This window comes from Gymnogyps californianus, chromosome 14 (assembly GCF_018139145.2).
Source record: "Gymnogyps californianus isolate 813 chromosome 14, ASM1813914v2, whole genome shotgun sequence".
Lineage (NCBI taxonomy): Eukaryota > Metazoa > Chordata > Aves > Accipitriformes > Cathartidae > Gymnogyps > Gymnogyps californianus.
Window position 1 is genome coordinate 19,798,750 of NC_059484.1, and position 21,831 is coordinate 19,820,580.

General features: G+C 49.8%; 1 protein-coding gene across 3 annotated transcripts in view; it reads left to right on the forward strand.

Moving 5' to 3' along the window:
- Positions 1-21,831, forward strand: part of PDLIM4 (PDZ and LIM domain 4) — a 52,682-nt gene that overhangs the window by 16,709 nt on the left and 14,142 nt on the right. For all 3 annotated transcript variants that reach the window (XM_050905354.1, XM_050905356.1, XM_050905355.1), the window contains exon 3: positions 9,405-9,489. In XM_050905354.1, coding sequence (XP_050761311.1) covers positions 9,405-9,489 — 85 coding nt within the window. The remainder of the gene's footprint in view (positions 1-9,404; positions 9,490-21,831) is intronic.

Below are 21,831 nucleotides of genomic sequence, written 5' to 3' on the forward strand. Positions count from 1 at the left end.
CCTCCTCCGCGGGAGGCATGCGGTACGTGCCCAGCTTTCTGCTGGCGTCCGCCCGGTCCTCGTGGTTAGGAAGTGGTGCTTGAATCTTGCTGGCAGTAGCTGTGACCATACTGGTGGTGGTAGCTGCCACGTCAGTGTACGCGGTGTCACCGGTATCCCCGTGAAGGTGCATCTCCCCTCCTAAGAGGTGACTTTTTGCACGGACACAGGGCAGGGGTTGCGTGACACTGGTACAGCTCCGCTCCATCGCGAGAGGAGTGGACAGAGGTCTCACAGCAGTGCGGGTATGTGCCTTGGTGGGGTGAGGGATGATCTGTGTCTTTAGTTCCCCTGAGATGCAGAAATGTTCATTAACGACCTCGCGGTGGTCTGGAAGCTGCGGTGTGGAAGACTTCTGGCAGCAGGAGGGTCTGTGGCTTCAGGTTGGGTTTGCCCGACGACACCTGCCAAGGTGGATATTTTTAACTGTGAGACCTTGCAGTGCGCTCAGAAGAGCGGTGGGTTCTCTATAGCAGATGTTGCTGGTGATGGCCCGCAGCCTTGCAGTGGTGCAGGGTTCCTGGGTGAGGTGGCCTGGGCTTTGCTAGGCAGGAAGGTAGGCAAGAGGATTGCAGTGGTTTTGTCAGGCCTTAAAGTCTTCATAAATGCAGATTTTAAAGGCTCTCATATCTCGTAGTCGGGCAAAAACAAACGCTCAGGCTTCTGCAAGACAGGAACAGACAGGAGCTGGTGACGGTGAGGAACTGTACAGGGTGGGGTGGCTCCTCTCGGGAAGGAGACCGCGCTGTTGGGTCGGTTAGGTGGCTTCTCCGAGAGCAAAGAACGCTTTGGCTGTGCCCAGAGAAGCCCGTGGGAGTGGCCTTTCTCTTGATAGGAAAAACTGAATAGTTCATTTTTTCTACAGTAAGGACAGCAGCTCCAGGAATGCTTTATTAGGTCTATTTTTAGTTTGGCCCAAAGCGAGTGCTCGGTGACATGGCTCTTGGATCTCTCTCCTGTTTCCCAAGTGACCTGTTGGATCCAGACGACTCTGCCCAGCCGTTAGTCATCCCTGGAAGCGTGTCCGGCACTACCTCCTCGGTGTGAGCGGATCCCTGCTCCGGGACCTGCCTCCTGGAGAGCGGGGTGACCTGGTGCTGGCGAGGGAACCGCGTCCTGGGGCAGCGACGGGGGATTTTGTTGGTTTGTGTGCATGTCCAGCAACTGCCATTTGTAATAGCTGCCGGATAATCTGCTATGAGGCTGAGTTCCAGGAAAGCCCTGCATGCAGAGGCGTGGATTAGTATCTTCTCCCTTGGGCAGAAGGATGCTCTTCAAGCAGTGTCCTCTCTGTACACTGCCTTCAACAAAATATAGTTTGCAAATCAACACAAGAAGATTTTTTTTTTTTAAATAAGTGTGTTTGTCTGAAATATATTTGAAATAACAAGCTCGTTTGTTGTATGTCTTTAGTGAAGACATACGAAATTTGATGTTAATTCTGTTTTACCAAAGGAGGCTCCGTCCAACCAGGCGTGTGTGCCAAGGGAGGGCAGGGAGCTGGGCAGCGAAGGGCTTCCAGCCCTCTGGGCTTCTTCCATCCCGTGCCCTTTCTCCATGCACCCTTGACATTATGTGTTACCAAGATAGAGAACAAGAATGGTTTTGTTTTCAAACTGTGGTCAGTAAATGCTGTTTGACTAGAAAGTTCAGTAGGAAAATCAGAATGGGGGGAAAACGTGCGGGGGAAGACAAGAAGGGGGAGTTACTGTGTGGTCTGACGGGATGTCCCGAGACCGACATGGTCTGTCTGGGTTTCGGAGGTGTTGGGGATGCAGAGAGCCCATTGAATTTGGTGGGAGGAGATGCTGATTATCCTGTCTATCAAATTTGCTTCATTAAGACATTTGGATACACCGGTGGGGAAGCAAGTAAAGAGCCAGGAGGACTGACAGTTTGTGGGTAGAATAAACAATTAGAGTGTAAAACTTTCCCATGCAGCGCAGGCAGCATTTCTCCCCCCTACTTGGGAGGGAACAACTGAAGTAAGTGGGATTTCTGTTGTGATGCAAACTTTGGCCACAGTCAGGCATGACCGTGTGGGTGGACTGCAAATAGATCGGCGCGTCTGTCGTTAGCACAGGCTGTCATTAGGAACGTCACGCTGGGTTTGATGGTTTTTCTCTTACCCGGCTGCATGGCAGAATCTGTTCATCTAGTCAGTCTGGAAGGAGAAAAACTGCGAGTTTCTGATCAAATGCGAATATGTAATTTCCAAACACCATAATGGAAAGCAGCACTCGGAGCGCTCCTCCCCGTGGCTCTGCTGGCCGGAGGACCGTGCCAGCTGTTGGGAAGCACATCTGCTGTGGCTTCGCTTGCTGGGAGCTGCGCTGAGCTCCGGAGGGAGCTGGGGGGTTCGGTGGCACCGGGACCCCTGCGGAAGCAAAGTTTTGAGGCAGCAGGAAAGATCCACGGTGCAAATGGCGTGGCTGTGTCGGCAGAAAGGAACCGCATCGTTTCCTAGTGTATCTGGCACAGTTGCGTGACAGCTCCTGGGAAACTGGAGGAACATTTGTTTTCTCTCCTTGGGACACTCCAGTTTCCCTGGGCTGGTTGTGAACCCCGCAGGAGACGGGGCTGTGGGTGCAGCGCTGAGGAGGTAGCTCTAAAGATGTGGGCTGCTGGCTTGCAAAGAAATGCAGGGCTCAGGGCAGCGCTGCATCTGATCTTTCACATAATTTTGGGGAGGCTGCGGGAGGCAGTGTCTGGAGGGCAGCAGCAGCAAAACACACAGCGTGGTGAGAAGCTGGCAGAGCCTGGGCGTTCTGCCTCCAGACAGTGGTCACCTCAGATGGAAAAGCTGTTTTGTTTTCTAACAGTAACAAAGGATCCAGCAACACAGGCTTGATAAATCACATCTGGGTTCTCTGTAGCGCTGTGTGTTCATGTGAACAAGTACTTGCACATTAAAATCAATCTTATTTCTTGCAATCAACCCTTTCTTATCCTGGAAGACAGTCAGTGTCTAGGCAAGTGCGCACAACAAGCCTAGGGCCCAGAGATAACCAGCTCGGCAGTGCAGCTTGCCCTGCTCTTGCTTACATACTACTGTGTATTTCCTTATCTCTTTTAAAGAAAGTCTGCCCAGCTCCTTTGAATGTTAACATCTCTTGTGGTTGTGCTGCAGCCCTGGTTATTAGGGAAGACTTGTTACTTCAAATCGGGTCATGCCTCAAATAAAAGCAGCCATAAAAATTGGGTTGGAGCTGCGCTTTGCTGAAACCACTGCTTGAGAACAGAGGGTTGAGCACCCAAAAGACCTTGGGCGCTGGACAGGAGACCTTGTGGCATCACCGATGCTGTTCCTGCTGACGCACACTGCTGGCAAGTCCTTGGCAGCACTGTCCAGACCTGCCCCTCTGTGCCAGAGGGGGAAGGTGAGCCCAAAAACTTTCTCTGAAGCTTTTGTCATCTGCCGGCTGGGAGCATGAAGGCTTGTGCTGCATCCTTCCTGGAGGAGTTGGCCCCAAGCCCACACTGGGAAAACTGCCGGGAAGGGGATGTTACAGCTTTTCAGGTGTGGTGGGGGCTGTGGCTCTCCTGTGTCCCCTGCAGCCCAGAGCCAGTGTTGGTATCTGTGAGGCTGCCCCTGCTCTCAGGCAATACTAACATACACTTCTTTTTTTTTTTTTTTTTTTTAAAAATCTCTACTCTGTCCTTTATCAAGGACTTTAAGCGCTCTTGGGGCGGTTCTCCCTCCTTCTTCGCACCCCCATTCTCTAACGCCTTTCTTGGCTAGATCCCTGTCCCCCCTGAAGTTAATGGGTGTTTTGTCCCCGGCTTCATTGGGTCGCGTTTTGCCCCGAGATGTGCAGGGCTGTTTCTAGGCAGCGGTGCTGTGGAAAGCCAAGCAGCACAGTAGCCTTACTGTTCCGAAACGGGGTGGAGGAAAATCCTCATCAGCTCATGAAAGGAGTCGATTTATGTAACCGATGCTCACGTGGGTACTGATGTAACGGGTGAGGAATTACCTAGGCATCCCTGTAACAAGGGGTGGGTGTTCAGGTCGTGGTTAACGGCTCCGAAATGCGAGGCCAGGAGTTCAAGTGGGCTTAGTAAGGCTGGAGCAGCGCCTGGCACCTGGGCTGCGGGGGGAGGCGGGGATGGGGCTGGTGGAGACTGAGCGGAATGGTTCAGGATGCCCTGGTGATAAATCAGCCTGTTCCAGCGTCGTCTTCCCAGCTGTTGAATCCCAAGCCAAGGTAGCACAGGGTCTGCTTCGCCTGCCTTGCTGGCATCTGGAAGGGAGGGTGAGGGCAGGTACGTGGCAGCTGGTTGGAGAAGATCCCTGGTGTTAAGCAGCCCCGTGAATTATTACTCACAGGAAGGTGGTATGGAAGTCTTTTTGGTATTTAGCCATAAAATATATGCATTTGACTGGTGGCCAAGGATTTCAGAGTTTTAAATAATGTAAATGTGTGAATAAGGATGATCACATGGTAAAACTTGTTCTTTTTCTTTTTTCTCACTGTGAAGTTGTCTCTTAAGTTACACAAATGAAGAAATTCCTTATCAGGCAAGAAGGATGCTTTCTGGGTCCTCCACCCCCAGAGTAACGTGTTCATATTTCTGAGATGTGCAGGAAGGAATTCATGTGTGCTGTGAGACTTTCTAAAAAAGAAAAAAAAAAATTGATGCTGTTCTTCCCAGTCCAGTCCAATTACAGCCTTTTCTTTTGGCAATAACACTGGGGCTGTTTGTGCGTGGGGCCGGGTGGGTGCTGGAGGACCGGCAGCATCTGCCAGGCCCCAGGCAGAGCCAAGGACCCCGGCGTTGTTGCGTTGTATTTATTTCCTGACTGTGGTGTCAAAGCATAAATCCTCAAAGGTTCCGCTTTGGTTCCTTCTAGCTAAAATAAATCCTGGAAGCAGTTTCTTCCTCCTCCGTCTGGTGTGTGTGCCGCAGGAGTGGCACTGCTGGGCCCTTGCCCATGGAGGGAAGGTGTTTCAGAGATGGTAACTCTTCTTTTTAAAATAGCAGCTGTGGAAACCCCTGCCCAGCTCTGGGGGCTGTTTTGCTCTGTGCAGCGCTGGCAGAGCAAGGACTGAGGGGCTGAGAAGGAAGCAAGCCGGCGTGCGTGGGCTGGGAAACCCCCAATTTCTTTACAGATGGCAATGGCGTGCAGCGTTGCGCTCGCAATGTGGATCAGATTTGTTCTCATTTGCTTGAGGCTGGGTGACCGAGCCCAAGTGCAGAACTGCAGTGAGGCTTGCAGCCGCGAGCTGTGCCCTGCTGTGGGATGGATAACCGAACCCCGCTTCCCAGGGGATGAGCAGCGTGCAGAGAGCCCATACGGACCCATGCACTGTTGCAGTTGTGCTGAGTCTGCTTGGAGAATTTGAATATGAAGATTTTCTATTTATTCCTGCTCTCTGTACAGAGATGGAGTTTCTCTGGAAGTTTCTATGGGAGAAAGCCCAATAATGAGTCTACTGGATGTGTAGCCCCAAAAGTCCCTGGAAACTCACGTAATTGATGTTCTTCTGAGCCCCCCTCCCACCTCCCCCAGCTCGTGGAGGTTTTGTCGGGGTCCGTTTGCTGCGAGCAGCGCAGGCACACTGCTGGAAGATGGGAAGGATGACAATGTATGAAGTTCTCAGGTTTCCAGTAAAAGTACAACTGAAAAAGTGAATCACAGCTTTCCCTCCGGAGCTCCTCGAGGACTCATAGAGAGGAAAACCGGCAGCTTTCCAGAGCCTCGATACACAGCAATGGTTTCAGCCGAGAGGAATGAAGGAGGAGAAATCCTGCAGCTGCCTCTTCACGTACCCTGGATGAGCCGGGTCCATCGCGGTGCTCAGCAGAGCTCGGCTCCTGTGCCTGGTACCAGCCTGTACAAAGCCTTGCCCACCTTGCACAGCAGGTGAAAGCCCTACATCAGGCTGCAGGGACGGATCCGATACGGTTATCGTGGTGAGGTTCACAATTAGAAGCATCAGCTGTAGCTGCTTCTAGACTGAGTTCAGCTTCTAGAAGGCTAATGGCCATATCAGTGATAAAAGTCCGTTGTGACCGTAGTGATGTGCCATCATGGGAGGTGAATAGTGTTCAGGAGCTGGGCAGGAACCTGGAGTCCTCCCCCGCCCCGAGAAGGGCCTGTATAGTTTGGGGTGAAATACAGCAATGTGGTTGTTCTGGAGGTTTGCGTAGCTGTCTCCCGCTCACACCTGCATGGCTGCGCAATAGCAGACGGCAGCGTCCCGGGTCCGGTCTGGCACTTTCCCAAGCACTAAATGTTAGTTTATAAGGGGATGGAGAAATTAGAAATTCAATAAGACTCAGGAATTCTTGCAACTTAAAAGCAGCTCTACAAATGCAGAGAGCAAGACTTGCAGATCATTACCAGGTGAAAAAACATTTTGGTAAAATATGTGAGCATATGCAAGTAATCTTTTGAGAATGACGTTGAGTCTTTTAGAAAACAAATGGTGGGATAAAAGGTGTCTGCAACTTTTATTTTTTTAGTTATGTCTTGTTAATGGGTCCGTTTCCCACGGAGCCCCGTGTTGAAGGCCTAGCACTAACCTAGGTCAAGTTATTTTTCTTAGGATTGTCCTAGCAGCCATTAAAATAGAGTAGAGCGTTGTTAGTGCAGGGTAATGATTTCCACATAGCTGACTTTAATTCCCTACAACACATCTGAAAACACTTTTCCCGTCCTTGAGCCGTAAATTAAACGACTTGGAACATTTGAGCGCGACGTCTGATCTCTCACCCATTACGTTAGAAAAGCATGATTAGTTTTTGCTGTTGCCTAAACACAAAGCTCTGACTGTTGGTAGCGTGAACCTGCTGCCAGGGTGGCTTGGGGTGGCCATGCTGACCCCGAGGTCCCCGCTGCTCCGGGGTTTGCTCGGCCCCCCCTGTCCTGTGGGGGGGCTGCAGGGGACCCCCTCTGCCGCTGGTCCTGCCGGGGACGCGGGCACTGGGGTGTTCCTGCAGCCGGGACTGGGGTGTGAGCTCAGAGCATCAGCCCGTTCTGCAGTAGCTGCCCATGGCATCATACGCTCAGACAGAGTCATCTCTTAATTATTTTGGATTACCTCGTATTCCAGTGTTCCCGGGGAAAAGAGGGAGTCTCCTTGTGTAAGCATAAATGCTCATCAAACTCGCAACTTGCATTTCTATTTGGTGAGGCTGGTGTTTCTCCCAGTCCCCTTTGCTTTGCCTTTAAAACCGCCAAACAGAACCTAAATTGTGCTGTATCGGCTTAATTTCAGAGTAGTTCAAGGGGAAGCTGTGGCTGAGGTGAGTCTGGCTTTGTTCCGGCCATAGCTGGAAGCTGTACGAGGCTGTCGTGCTTATACCAAGAACTTTTGGTCGCTCTAAAGAACTGATGGTGAAGCTTTGAGTTTAATCATTAAAAGCACTAACTATGAAGGGGCTTTCTAGGTACAAACCTAAGTCTGGCTGTGTCTTTCATTAAGTGTGGAGAGACATATGATGATTTTTGGAAAACACAAGTTGAGCTGCTTTCTGGTACAGATGGTGTGATCTTTCTTTGTCAGGGGTATGGGGAACTGGGAAACTCCAACTAGGAAGCGCTGGCAGTACCGGTGACCGAATGCCATAGAGTGAATTTACTGCTATCGCTCGTATCTTCTGCAGTCAGAATCGCTTTCTGAATCTTGGTTCTTATTTACTGGCAACTTGAAGTCTTCAGGGATCCTTTAAGCTCTGTTTGGCATGTGGGCTCCAGAGCTGAGCGAAGGGGAATGTCATAACTGCCCCTTCGCAGCGGCAGTGTGAGCCCACATCAGGCTGAGTCAATGCAGGGAAAAAGCACGGAAATAATAACGATGATCTCTGCCAATGCAATTAGGCGTCTTCGTTGTTCTGAGCCTCCAGATGAAATTCTCAGTGTGGAGGCAATATACACAGCACTGGATCGTGGCAAAAAGCGAGCTGGGGTTGCTAGGAATGCTGCCATTCTGGGAAGGACGGTTTGCTTTGTCCCACCGAAAACAGTTGGAAAGACCAACTTAAAGTGAATTGTCCTAGCCTAAAATCCAATAATTACAATAAAGATAATTTATCAGAACAAGACATGTAGCTATGAGAAAGAAGACGTGATTCCCCATTGAAAAAGCTGTGATGGTAGTACTGAGTAGTAGTTTGGAACAGAAAAAGCTTAAATACTCAGGGGATGGATCCAAAGTGTGTTTAAAGCCAGTGGGAGTCTTTGCTTTTGATAGGTTTTGGATCAGACCCTGAATTTGGAGAGGTAGGTTTGTGTGCCGACTGGTTTAGATGCAAAATACCAAAGGTAAAAAATCACCTCAAGAATTCCTGGGTTAAAACCGTGCTCCTTATTTTTCAAACTTGGACTCTGCAGATAATTAAACCAAAGCTGAATGTGGTATGTGGCAGGGGCCAGAGTCCGAGGAAGGATGCTTGGCCACAGCGAGTGATCTGTGCCTATCAGAACAAGACCTATTTTCATTAAGTGGTGCATATGCAGATTGTGATGATAAACAGAATAGTCTGCATTTGAAAACTTCATCTTCTACTTCATGCGTTTTCCATCTCCCAGCTCAACCTCTTAGCATCCAGAAAAGCCTGTGTATGTGCCTGCTGGACCTTGCCCGGGGCCCCTGCAGCTCCCTCGTGCCCCGGGCGTTGGAGAGGACAGCCGTGCTGGAGATGGCATCCCAGCTGTGCCCCCAGACGTCTCGGGGAAGCGGGGGGGAAATGATCAGGCACATGGAAAAATCTTTGGACAGTGGCAGCATCCTGCTCTGGCTTGGCAGGACTGAAGATGCATTTGTGAATGGAAACTGTATTTTTAGAGTTTTTTCTATCTGGCACCTGTTGAAAGGGTCAAGATGATTCATACGGGGTCACGTAAGCCTTCTCCCTGAAAGGCATTTATATAATTTCTGCTGTGGTCAAGTATATAGGCCTGCCAGGGAATGCATATGTGTATATATACACACACATAATCAGAATACATTTCAGGGTTCGGGGCCAGAATAAAGGGGCAAAGCCAGGAGTATGCAAAACAAGAACCACCACAAGCCTGTCTACTGATTTCTTGAACTGAAGTAAGTTTGTATCTTAAACTCCACGCTAAGTTGGAGCCTGTAGTTCAAGAATGGCTTTGAGCTTCATGGTTTTAATAGCATGGAACTGGCATCTTCTCTATTTACCACTATACTATTTCTGAGGATAATTTTAGACAAACACATACATATAGTCATTCCCTGGCAGGCCTATATACTATATATATGTTTGGTTTTGGTTTATTTGGGGTTCTTTTCAGAAGTCTGGGGTTTTTTGTTGTTTGGGGTTTTTTTTTGAGGTTTTGGGGGTTTATTTTTTAAAAGCAGTTTAAGTTGAGTTTACTTAATTTCCCATTGCAGAGCCGAAGGGAAGACCTGGTCACCCCCTGTTCTGGAAGATGGCAAGGCTCAAGCGTACCGGATCAACATAGAGCCGGAACCGCAGGTATGGCAGCAGCAGCCCCGCACACAGGCTGGTCTTCCAGCTTGCTTTTCTGGGGAGAGGAGATCCATGTCTGGAATCTGGAAAGCCCTCTGCTCTGCCTGCAGTCCTTCCGGAGGTTAAGGAGTTTCTACATGTGGTTTTAAAACGTCACGTTTGTTAGGCTTTTCCGTGCAGGTCTCGCTGTGCTTTCCTTGGGCTGGTAAAGCCCAGGCTCCTGTGGTGAACCAGATCCCTGAACTGATCTGGCTTAAACCCAGCTCCGTAATTGCCCTCCGCCCAAGTTAGGCTTTGTTGGATCAGCTTGCCAGTGGCACAAGGATGCTGGGCAGCGCCGGGGCGGGGGGGCAGCACCCAGCACCATACCCCTCCTCGAGGCCAGTGACCAAGCTCGTGGTCGGCATTATTTTTGATGGAGCTATTGGGAGCCTTCCTAAGGGTGCTGCCCCATGCCTGCCCTTCCTGGAGCACAGCACGCCCTGGGTCTGTTTGCGCCTGCCTTGGCCGACGTGCCTCCGTCTCGGCTGCTTCCAAAATCCACCGCACACTCCTAATCCCGTGGCGGTGATTCACTTCACGTGGCGGTGGATGTTTTGGTTTGGTTTTTTTTTTTTTTTTGTAATGGTCTCGTCTCTTTTTTTTTCTGTCTCACTCCTTTCTCTTCCTTCTCTCTGTTTTGGAGCTTGTGTCTTCCCTCTGTCTTCAGCTCTTTTCCCTAGACCCTCCTGCCAGCACTCTGCCTGCAGCCTGCCCTGCCTTCCCACCCCGTGGTCTCCAAAAGCCGGGGCGAGGGCAGCGCCGACTCCAGCAGCAGCCTGCTACCGGGAGGTGGATGGAGCTGAACAGATCTCCATCTTTCATACCCGTCTCTTGACTAATAGCTTGTTAGCGAGGTCAGAGATGACTCTCGTTCTCCTTTGGCTCCTCAAACGGAAGAGGAATGGTGTCTTGCTCCTCCCTTTCTGCATCCGAGTTACCTGACTGTTGGGTTTTTGGATGTGCTGGCCCATGATGCCTGCTGTAGAGATATCTGGGAAATGAGGAGGAGATCAGGAGGAGGGGATGGGGCAGAGGGGAGCTCCTGCTGTCTTGCTCCTCCTCGGATGGGCGCTGAGCTGATGCGTATGCTGCAAGCTTTCCCAGGGCACACGAGGTAATGGACGGCAGGACTGAAGCCTGCTGAGGCTTCTCACTGCTGCAGGTTGGCCAACCCCTCCCAGAGCAGTGGCAGAGGCACCAGAGCTGCCTGCAAGCTTCAGAAAATGAAACTACATCAGTTCAGGCTGACAAAAAAAATCCTGCGATTGCCACAGCAACGCGGGAGCACTCTTGTGCTGATGCTGAGTGTTCAAATATTGCTCATATGGTTTCCTTCTCTGCAAAGGTGGTTTGTGTTATGGGCTGTTTCAGGAGAGCTTTTTCTCCAGCGCTTGCAAAGTGCCCGCGTGCAGTTGCTGTTGGCTTAGCTCTGCTGCTCGTTCCTAGAGGTGGCTCTTTGAGTGTCCTGCCAAGGGTCCCAAGGTGCCCCCGCAACCCTCCCTCGGCTCAATACGAGGAATACAAGACCTGCAAGGGTGGAAGAGGGTGGGATGACACTACGAGGAGTGGTGTTGGCCTCACTTCCCTTTGAGGAAATGAGCGGGGCGATGGCACTGGCAGCAGAGACGTCGCCAAATGACGAGGACGGGGGTGAGATTCTCCAAACCCTGCGAAGAGCAGACCCGCATAGCCATGCCTGTGACTGTTGGCCATTGCAGCCCTGGGACAGATCAGAATTTGCAAATATTTTGCATTCCTGCCCCGGGGCACCAGGGAGAGCGGCTGCAGGCAAACCCGCCCCGGTATCGCACACGAGCGACTCGTGGGTCCGCTCGTGTTTCCTGCCCTGACTGACAGAGCAGGGTGATCTGTGTGCTTGGGCTTTGAGTTCTGGCCATGTTTGCTTCATTAATCAATTACGGCAATCTTTTTTGACAGATATTTTTTCTTAATAGACTTTGATGTGCCCAAAACCCTATGAATAATATTAAATAAGGACCAAATGTGCAGCAGTTCCGCTGCCAGATACAACATTTCTGAGGTTTAATGCAGATTGGATTTGAATCTGACTATTAATATATGTTACATATGGATCCTTTTAAAAATTAGACAGTTACATAGAATATAATGAGGGGGTAGAGATGGATTTTCCTGAATCCAGACCTGAATTTCTGAATTCAGAAAAGGTCTGAATCTGTGGAGTACTCAGCGGGTAAAGCAGATGTGTTTGTGGCAAGGCACCGAGAGGCATACAAAGAAGAATATGCAGGTACAGACAGCAGAACCTGCTGTTCTCTTTTTCAATGGCTCTGTCTCCACGTTGTCTTACTTAATGGCTTCTCTGGTCTCCCAGAGAGGAGGTGAAGGAGGTACCAGGCGCACATTAGAGTATTCTTGCTGTGGTTGCACCCCAGATGTGCTGGTTGACTCTTCTCCCTCCTCAAACCGACTGTGCCTTGAGCGTGGTTCACGCTGACTGCTCGGGCCGTGTGCCAGTAGCTGTCCTAACCCCTGCGTTATTGCAGATGTCCTCTGACTTCCATGATGCTAAGGGTGATCATCATAATCCAAGAGTGCAGACCCTTGCAGCAGGCATCCCGTCCCCCGGGAGCAGAGATCCTGGTCATGGCTGGAGTCCCCTATGGAGCGATGCCATATGACCTAGGGCCGTCCTATGCTGTATTCATTCAGCCGCTGTAGCAAAGGCACTTATTAGATTGTGAGAAAGAAAAGACTCATTGTAAAGTAATAGCTTGGCTCGAAATACGCAACCTTTAGGTGCACTTCCTCGCATCTGGAAAAAAGCAATCTGCTTTGAAACACAGGGAAAAAAATTCTGCTGGAATTCTGCCCTCGAATCACAAAAATAAGGTTCGGGGTTGTCCTTGAAAGGGTTTTGAGAGTTTTACCCCAAGTGGCCTTTCCAGTAATGTGGAGCACATGTCTTTCCTTCCTCCAGGTTTTACTCTATCAACTTTTCCATCATCCTGGGCAAAGATGTCTTGAAAGTCTTTTGACTTGTGACTACAGTAATTCTTGCTAGAGGCCCCGAAACATGTGAGCATAAGCAGAATGTCTGAATCTGTGCGATTTCTAGGAAAGCATGTACGCTGTAATTACATTTTAGTTTATTTAGGTGCAATCTTTGTCTTGAAGGCAGCGAGGCCTTCAGTTATCTTTTGTGCAAGAGAACTTGGAAGGTATGGACCAGCTGATGACCTCTCCTCTCTTCTCCTCTCTTTCCAAATCTGTTGGGGTTTGCCAGTTGAGCTTTGTGGAAAACCCCTACTCAGAGACCAAAAATGTAATCAAGCCTCCTGATTAAAACTTTGATTAATGCCATGACTGCAGGGAATAACTGTCCTCACAACTGAGGAAGCTGGAAGCGGAGAGAGCTGCTTGTTCACAATTAGCAGAAATGACACTGAACAGGATGCTAGTGAGTCACCTTTGTGAAATAATACTTTAAAAAAAGCAGACTTTGGTTATCAGTTGGTTACACTATACAAATCTGTCCTTAACAGCAAGGGTCTATAGAGGAGGACACAAATTCGGTGACATTCAAACTTGCGTCCTAAATAACGAAGGGCTGCGTGTCTGTCAGACCCGGTCGCGGGTGACGGCAGGACCCACGGGCATGCTGCGGGTGACGGCAGGACCCACGGGGATGCTGCGGGCCGGCTGGGTGCTCTCCAGCCAGCAGCGCCGTCGCGAGAAGTCAGGATTCCCATCACGCAGACATGACATCACTGCTGACGTGTTGGGATCTCCGGTCTGGCTTTGCCACCAGCTGTCTGCCTGGTGTCGGCGTCGCTGTGGGCGCTGGCCCTGGCCGTCCCTCCCTGGCAGACGGGGAGAGCGGGAGCACCGATCCATCAGTTTCTGGAAATCCCACCGTCCTCAGCTTCTTGTAGCATGAGCTTGCTAGTCAAAATACCGCCATGTGGTGCTAATAAAAGGAGAGGATGTTTGTTTTCTTGACCGTTCCCAAACTGCCAGAATTGGCAGCTTTCTGGCCCAGGGGGGCTGGAAACGTGGGCTTCAGGCTGTCACGCAGAGCCCCCTCAGCGCTAATTGACAGCAGATCAAGTGTCTGGGTGTGAGAATAATTGCGGTAGAAATTAAATTGGCAGCATGTAGCCAGAGCTGGAATAGGACGCGAGTCCTCCCAAACCTGGACGCTTAGCTAAAATAAGCTACGTGGGGTGAAAGGCTGCGTTTCCTCCAGCTGTCCGGAGAGGGAGAGGCACTTCCCGCAGGCGGTCAGTCAGCCCCGTCCCCACGGGAATGGCATCCCAGTGCCACCCGGCTGGCAGAGCGGCACCCGTGTCGTTCTCAGGGGGAGGGATGGGGACGGTGGGTCGGTGCTCCCGGTCCCCCTTGCCTTGGTCCTCTCTCACGCTGTGCCCCATGAGCAGGGGCTTTCCAAGCCCGACCGTCCAACGGAGGGGTGAGCTCTGAGCAGTGGAGAAGAGCTGGTCTTTCCATAGTGCAGGGGAGTTGCACAGAAAGGATGGGAAGGCTGTTTCTGCTCGTTGCTTCAGCTTTTTTTTCTATAATGTGTTATTTTGTGCTTGACACCAAATTCTCAGTCTGTAGAGATTCACGTTAGTTTGCTCTGACTAAAATCAGGCGCGAGGCATGCAGCTTGCCCTGTGAAAACACCAACCAAGATGGGGTGAAGAGGAGGAACTGGGACAAACTTGCACCTACCATAGCTGTTCCAGCAGCCTGAACCAGGCAGTGCAAGAAACCCAATGCTCTGTGTAAGCCAGGCTAATGGACAATGCAAAAGTACCCAGATTTGCTTCGTTAAAAGTACTGTTGTCGGATGGGCTCGGGTCTGTGTGATTGCAGGACTGGCGTTACGCTGGCTGAAGAGGCAGCACTGGCTGGCAGGGCATGGGTGACCTCGCTTTCTGGTGCTTGCTGAAGACCGGCTTCTTCCCTTTACACGTGTCCTCCAGGCAGCGTGGGCTCTGCAGCATCGTTCCCGTGAGCTTTTCATCCCTGCCCTCACCTCAGAAATAGCCACCTCGTAATAGTAACAGTCTACTATACTACTGATCATACTTGCTCCTAATTAAAAAAAAGAAAGAAAGAAAATCATATGTGGGCTTCGGGTGTGAGTCTGAGCCTCTGGTGTCCCAGCACTGGGCACCTGGGGACAGCAGTGGTGTCCTGCAGTGGAGCGGGAGGGGAGCTTGGCGACAACTTGTCCCTTAGCACTGATTTTAACAGCTTTAAAAATGTCTTAAATATTCTCGTATTTATTTGTTGATCTCAGTAGATTATCGTTACTGTTTTTAATTAAGGATGAATGACTCCTCATTTGATGAATTGGCTCCGAGTATTGCTTTAAGTTCTCGATAGGTTGGTGTTGTGCAGGAAATTTCCATACACGTCTTTGCAAAAGCATGGCATAGGCCATACTTATTTCTGTGAACCGGGGGTTAAAGCCTCCTCGCTGGAGAGGTGGAATTTCCTTTCCCAAGGTGACCGACCTTCCTTCCTCCCCTGGTTGGCACGGCGGGATGGGCCGTGGCTGCTCCCGGGAAAGCTCTCACCGGGAGCCCCGGCTCCCCCATCAAACCAGCCCTCGCGCGGGCACCGACTGGTGCTCTCGGGGCAGAAGGAGGGGGAAAATGTCTGCCTCGTACTTTTGGGAAAACAAAGGATGAGATAATGGCCTGGCACGAGACCGGGTTCCTGTCGCATGGGAACTCCCAGCGTGTTGTTTGAGGACTGATTTAATAGCAGAAACATGCTGAATCCTGACGGCCGCTGTAAGCGGCGTCAGCCTTGAACTGCGGATATTCAGGCGGCATTTCGCATTCAGATATCAGGGGTTTGTACACCACCGAAATCTGCTGATCTAATTTACCGGGTGAAGAGGTTAAACCCAAGTTGGTGTGCACTTGTGTTTATTTTTTTCGTGTGATATAATATCGAATCATTTGAAAACAAAGGAATTTTCTCGGTACCACTGTAACATGTTGATCTCTTGTAGCTATAACCTTTTATGTGAAATCCTCTCTATACCTCTTATATAAATCAGCATCTTTAAGTGAGCTTCAATAATCCTGGTATATGAAAGAGGAAAGAACAATCTGGTGATAAAAGAAAAAAAAAAAAGGGAATGGAAACTTCAAAATGGTGTTTTCTTCTGTCCAGGTAACTTGGCTAGTTTGCTCTCATCAAAGGTAAAGAGGAGCTATACTGAAATAGTAACAATGTGGGTTGATTTGGGGCAAACCAGAAAATGCTGTTGGATAAAGCACTAACACAGATATATACCGTGTTATTTTACTTGATAACATCAGTTTCAGTGATGACTCTGTTAACACAGGTGAGGAAGCTGTCTGCTCGTGTACTCAGAAATACCAAGTGTTTGTTTGGAAGCACACGTGTACTTCACGGTGTTTCTGTTCTTACCTATCGGGAAGAATAACTTAGCCCATTTCACGGGTCCCTTCCAACTTGAGATATTCTATGATGATTCTGTGGTTTCTCCTTGTTGCTCACTTAAGATGAATGAGTTGCCCTTTGCAGTCACTTGTTTGACCTGCTGGGGTGAGAGCATGCGGAGAGAGCCATCCCCGAGCGGCTGGGGGGGATGCGGGGTGCAGGAGGGGGGATGCTGGGTGCGGGAGGGATGCTCACTGTGGTCCCCCAGACTCCCCGCAGCCAGCCGAGCGGCACGGGGCGGACCAGCAGCTGAAGGGGCTGGGGCGAGGGCAGGGAGCGGCTCCCAAAACTCTCTTTGGCAGGAGGGTTGGTAAATGGCAGCCAGGGCGTGCGGAGAGCCCGGGCCGGCGGGGCTGCGGCGGCTGCCTCCCATCCCCTGGGATGCAGAGGGCTGGGACGTCCCACGGGCACTGCCAGGGCTTGTTTGTTAGCAGGAAAGCCAGAGACGTGTTTTTGACTCAAGCTGAGTTTATCTTCTTTATTAATGAGTAAAAGCAAAAGGTCGGGGCATTCCAAAATGGAAAAAAAATGTTATCCTATCGCTTTTGTTGTGTTTTCTTGTGCACCTTACCTTGGCTTTTACAGAAAGAGATGTTCGGATAAGCCACGCTGATGAAGTAGGCATCTTTTGGGTTTAAGCATGTAATATTTCTGCAGTCTGAAGCTTAGCTTGTTGCCAGTGATGCTTTTTTCTCAATTAGCTGCTGGTAGTGGTTATGGAAAGAAAATCAGAAAGTATGATACAATAACACCTGAAAATGCAATAATTCCTCTGACTGGGAGTAGAGGGGAGAGACAGTAAGCTGAAAAGGATGAAATCAGGACATCGCCTGTTAGTGTTAAGCTCACTAGGTTTGTTCTTTAAGCCAAACACCAGATGGTGAGAAAAGTGATTTAGTGGTAGCATTAAACTGTGGCTCAGTCAGTGGCACTGAAAAGGGAACAGCAGCATCTTCCCTAAGAGGAGGGGGAGCGGGCAGGAGGCCGGGGTGGATACTTCTTGTGATGGTTCTTGGTTTTTTGTGGTTTTCTTTTTTCCCTCTGTAGTGGACGTTATTTTCTGTCAGTGGGGAGGCTGATCCAAGACACACAGCAGCCCGTGTATGGTGGGGGCAGCTTGAGGCTGAGCACTGGCAGGAGCATCAGCCTGATGCCTGCACTGAGCAATGCTCTCCTGTGCTGTAGCTGTCTGCTCCTGGGCTGGAAAGGTGACCCTGGACATTGGGAAGCGGAAAGAAAATCCTTTCTAGGGTTTAGACCGTCACTGAGCTTAGCTATGGCTAGATAGTCATCTGGCAGGAGGGAAACTGCTGCTGCCAGAGAGAGGAGGAAACTTCGAGGCTCTTCTATGTCTGTTATCCAGGGTTATTGTATTGCAAAAATACCTTGAGGTTTCACTGATGTTTATTTTCTGTTAATGGTCATTAGGTTTTCCTGAGTGGATGAAAGTTAAATACTACTTATAGGATACATAGAAACTCTTATTCTTGGGCTTCTTCACCTGCTCTAATTTCTTCTAAAATTACTTACCATGACTATTAGTTCTATTCACATGTGAGACTGACTGAGGTTGTCTTAGAACTATGAGAGCTGGAGATGCTCATGCCTCGCCTGAGCTTTAATGCAAGTTTATTACGTTACTGCCATGCAGTAGTTACTCCTATGTCCAAATGTATTCACGTTGCCTATGCAGAAGGGCTTTGTCTGCAGAGCTTTGCCCGAAGGTGTTTTGAGAACGCAGCCAGTACATCCTGTGCCCTCCGGTTCAGCAGAGCCTATGATCCCCAGCTATCTTGCTTTTTTTATGAAAGTGTTAATAAAACCAATACATTTGTACAAAGCCCTCCTCTGCTTGTTAAACAACCCCTTGCACCCTTGATATTAAAAACATGCCCTCTGCACTGGAGCAGGCGAGATAAATGGAAACACATTTTAATCATTCTTGCTGGTCTTGGGTAACTTTTCTCCATTGCTGTGAATTTTTAAGAGACCGCTGGGGAGCCAGGTGGCTTAAGGGATAAAGTCGTGGCATTGCCGCTCAAGTCCCTCTTGAGCTCTTTAGTTCGGACGAGGGCTGTGCCGTCTCCCGTGGGGTGAAGCGGTTCGCCAGAGCTGCCGGGAGCCAGCAGCTATCAGACCCTCACCGGTGGCCGTCAGCGTGACTGCATGAAGGTGGAGAAGTGTTTGCTCCTTAAGAAGGGTCTGTGTAGCTTCTCTCTAATTGCGAGAGATTGTCCCTGGGTTAGATGCATGCTGTCCTTGTGCTGTACAATATAAGGTGCAGAACATGTGCATGTGCAAATATAGAGCTGGAATATTTTCCTAGCTTACCCTAAAATCGGTTTATTTTAATCATACCTCATTTTGTATCACAGAGCTTCTTCTCATGAGAGCACTTCTTCAGAAAGGGGTCCGTGTCTTCCTCCTGGAAGTTAAGAAATTCCCAACCATCGTTTACAAATGGTTTAGAACCTTCCCCGTCCATGCAAATACGTTGCGGGTGACTCTTGTCAAGGCTGCTATAACCCTGTCAAAAGTGACGCATCATTTAAAGCTAGCAGGAAGCGTTCAGCCTTTCCCTCTCCGGTGCTGTCACTCCTGATCCGGCGCTCTCGGCGGGGTGAGCCACAGCACGGTGCTGGCCCCGGTGACTCTGCGGTGCCCAAGGCAAGGGCAGTGGGTGCTTTTGGTCAAGCCCCAGCTCCTGGAGTCATGTGTTTATGGAATTACTCCTGAAAAACAAAGCCAGGCTGCTGTACGTAAAGGTTTGTGCGTTTTACCTGTGGAAATGGGGTTTTGTGGTTGGAGATTTGTGCTGGCGGGAGGTGGTGGGGCTGACCTCAGCCTGCTCCCTGCCATAACAGCAATTAAATAGAAAGCAATGGAGACTTTCATATAATGCTTTTGCTGTAGCTTGCAGGGGTTTCAGCAGAAATCGCAGCGTGTAATACAGAAATAAGCGCTTTAAAATGAGCCTGACTGCCAGGTCCAAGACCACGAAGCCCAGCAAACTTTAGCAATGCTCGCCGGGGCTGCACTTCTGCCCACCAGGACACGACCCACAGGTATTTTTCAGCACGTCCAAGACCCGGCCCAAGGGTGTTGAGCCCCTGTCCTGAGATCTCGTCTGCTCTGCGCTAACAGCCGTGCCTTCTCAGGGCACAGAGCGTCCTGGGGACGCGGGTGGGCTGGGGCCCGGCCAAGCTCCAGCTTGAGTCATGTTTCACCTAAATGTTGTCTGCAGCCTTTTAACTAAAAGACCATCTGACTTTAAGGGTTTGGTCTCTTGCTTAGAGAGATCTGAAAAACGAATTTGGTGTTTAGCTGACGACTGTGAAAGGAGTGTAGTAAGAAGGACATGATGGATAAAGTTTTTCTCCAGACCGTGGTATACGCTGAAAGAGGAACTTGGCAGAATATTTGAAATCTGTCTCATAGAATAAGCCACACGCTCTGTTCATCCAGCTTCAGCAAGCTATACCTGACCTTTTTGCTTATCTGTTAATCTTCTGAGCAGAGCTAAATAGCAGGATCATACTTACTGGAGCTTTTTGAAGTTAGATTGAAGCCTGCTTAGTCTGTAAAAACAGCATCTCAACAGGACATCTGAACTGTGCTTATAGGGAAATATGTGTTAAAATGTGTGTAGCTTTTAAAATTTATCTTTTTCACCCAGCTTTGGGGGCAGCTTTTTGACATAAGGGTTTGCCACGGGACTGCTTTTGAGGCAGCGAGCTGGAGAATGGATCCCGCTCCTGCGGACACCAGCCGCAGTGTAAATCTGTTATTTGCATTCAAATGAAAACCGTGCTGTCCGTCCCATACACCTCCTCTGTGGGGTAATAATAAGATTTCCATTTCTGCGACTTTTGAACCAGTTTATCAGAGACAAAGCACTGTCTTTGCTGTTGAAAAGCTGGGGGGAAGGAGAGGAAGGGGTCGTTGCGTTGCAGTTGTCTTCTGTGCAGAGGTTGAATTTCAGTCTTGAGGGTGATGGGATATGCTAGGATTTGTCTTCAGGCTTAATTGCTTGTCACATTTGCGTGAAACAGGACTTGCAGCAATGAGGGCAGTACAACTTCGCCCACAAAAAGCCCTCTGCCAGGAGAGGTCAGAATCAGGTCATCGAAGTCTGACTGTACCCCTTGGGTCACAAGAAAAGGCAGCCACGGGCAGAAATTGTGCCCTTGCTTTTAAAAAAAAATCCTTGCCCTTATGCTACCCTTTTCTCTTGCTGCCAGGTCCGAGCTAATCCCGTTGAGCCCTGGGCAGCCAGAGGTGCCAGGCACCCATTGGAGAAGCCGGGGAGTCCATCACCGGGCTGTCTGGGTGCGTTGGACAGCAGGCACGGTGGGGACGGGTCTCAAATCTTGCAGGAACCGTGATGGGTTTGCTATAAGCTGACCTTCCTTCGGGTGCGGCTATGGAGGCGGGTGCTCTGATGCTCTCCTGATAACACTAATAGTGACGTACAAACATTATCCCGGTTCCGCAGAAAGGTACCCTTGCCCTCTTCTCTTCCGTGGTAGGCAGGTGAGGGACCAATGCCAGGGAAACATCTTTTAGCCATACATTGCAGAGACAGTTGGAGAAACGCTGACGGGCTCTCTGCACAACCCCGCTGGGCTCATTGACCTCCTGGTGCATAAATAGCAACGCTCGTGTCTCTAATTCGGCATTTTGGCAGCAAACGCCTAGCTGACACTGACTGATCGTGTTCTGGTTTTAGGAAGAGAGTGGATCTGAAGTACATCAAACAGAAAACTGCTTTCGGCTGAGCCAAGCCGTTAATGACCTTCAGCTCTGTTTAAGTCTGATGCAGCGCATGTTTATAACGGAGAGCAGGACTGATTCCCCTGGGCTTAGGAAAATAAACATCTTGCAGGCGATCCCCGCAGCGGCTGGGCGCCTGCGCCGGCGGGAACCGGGGCTGCTGCCGGTCCTGGGCCCTGCAGATCTTCTCCCACCACTGCTTCCAGGATGGATTTGGGGCTCGGAGGCGTGTTTGGCTCTGCAGCTGGTGGGTCTGCTCTCAAGGAAGGTTTCTCAGATACGCCAAAGCTACTGTTGCCCAAAGCCCTTCCAAATCAGGCCATGGGTGTAGGCGCTGACATGGAGGTTGTAGGAGCCAACGCTGGCCTCTCAAATTAGCCTGATTTATCTGATAGTCTGGAAAATGAGATGAATTATTTTGTTTGTACTTCTGGCCTTTTAAGGGTCTAATTGAAAACACTGTGAAGTGAATGAACTTTAAACGCTTTGGACCAGAACTCTGATGTTCTCTAAAGCTGCGGTCTAAAACCTGTGGTCTCTAGAGGTAAAGACTTGCAGTTGAAAAAGGCAGGAAGGACAAATAGGGCATTTTGCAAAATGTCCAAAAAAAAAAAAATCCCTTTTTTTTTTTTTTCTGTTTTTCCTTAAGAATAAGAAAACGTGAGGCAGCAAAATGGTCAAACTTTAGGAAAGTAAGGTTGGATGTATTTTACCAAAGTGTATCAGAATACAAATGCAAGTTCCCAAAGCTCTTAAGAAATTAGTGTCTGGTGTAGCATATGCTCTGCGTGTGAAGGGCAGTTAACTCCTGCAGCTCTGCAAAACACAGCCCTGAAGAGCACGGCTGAGGTCGGCTGGTCCTGAGAGCGGCCGAGGCGGCGAGCACAAGGGACGTCTGCTTGCCAAGAGACGGGCTTAGGTTTAAATCCATGAGTTAAACTCTTCCGAGCTTTGGATCCCAACATTATTCCTGTTAAGCAGACAGCTGCAACTGCGTGCTCGCCTTGATGTATTTTAAAAATCTGAAGAGATTTATGCTTTTTGTTGACTCTACAAAAGGTGGTT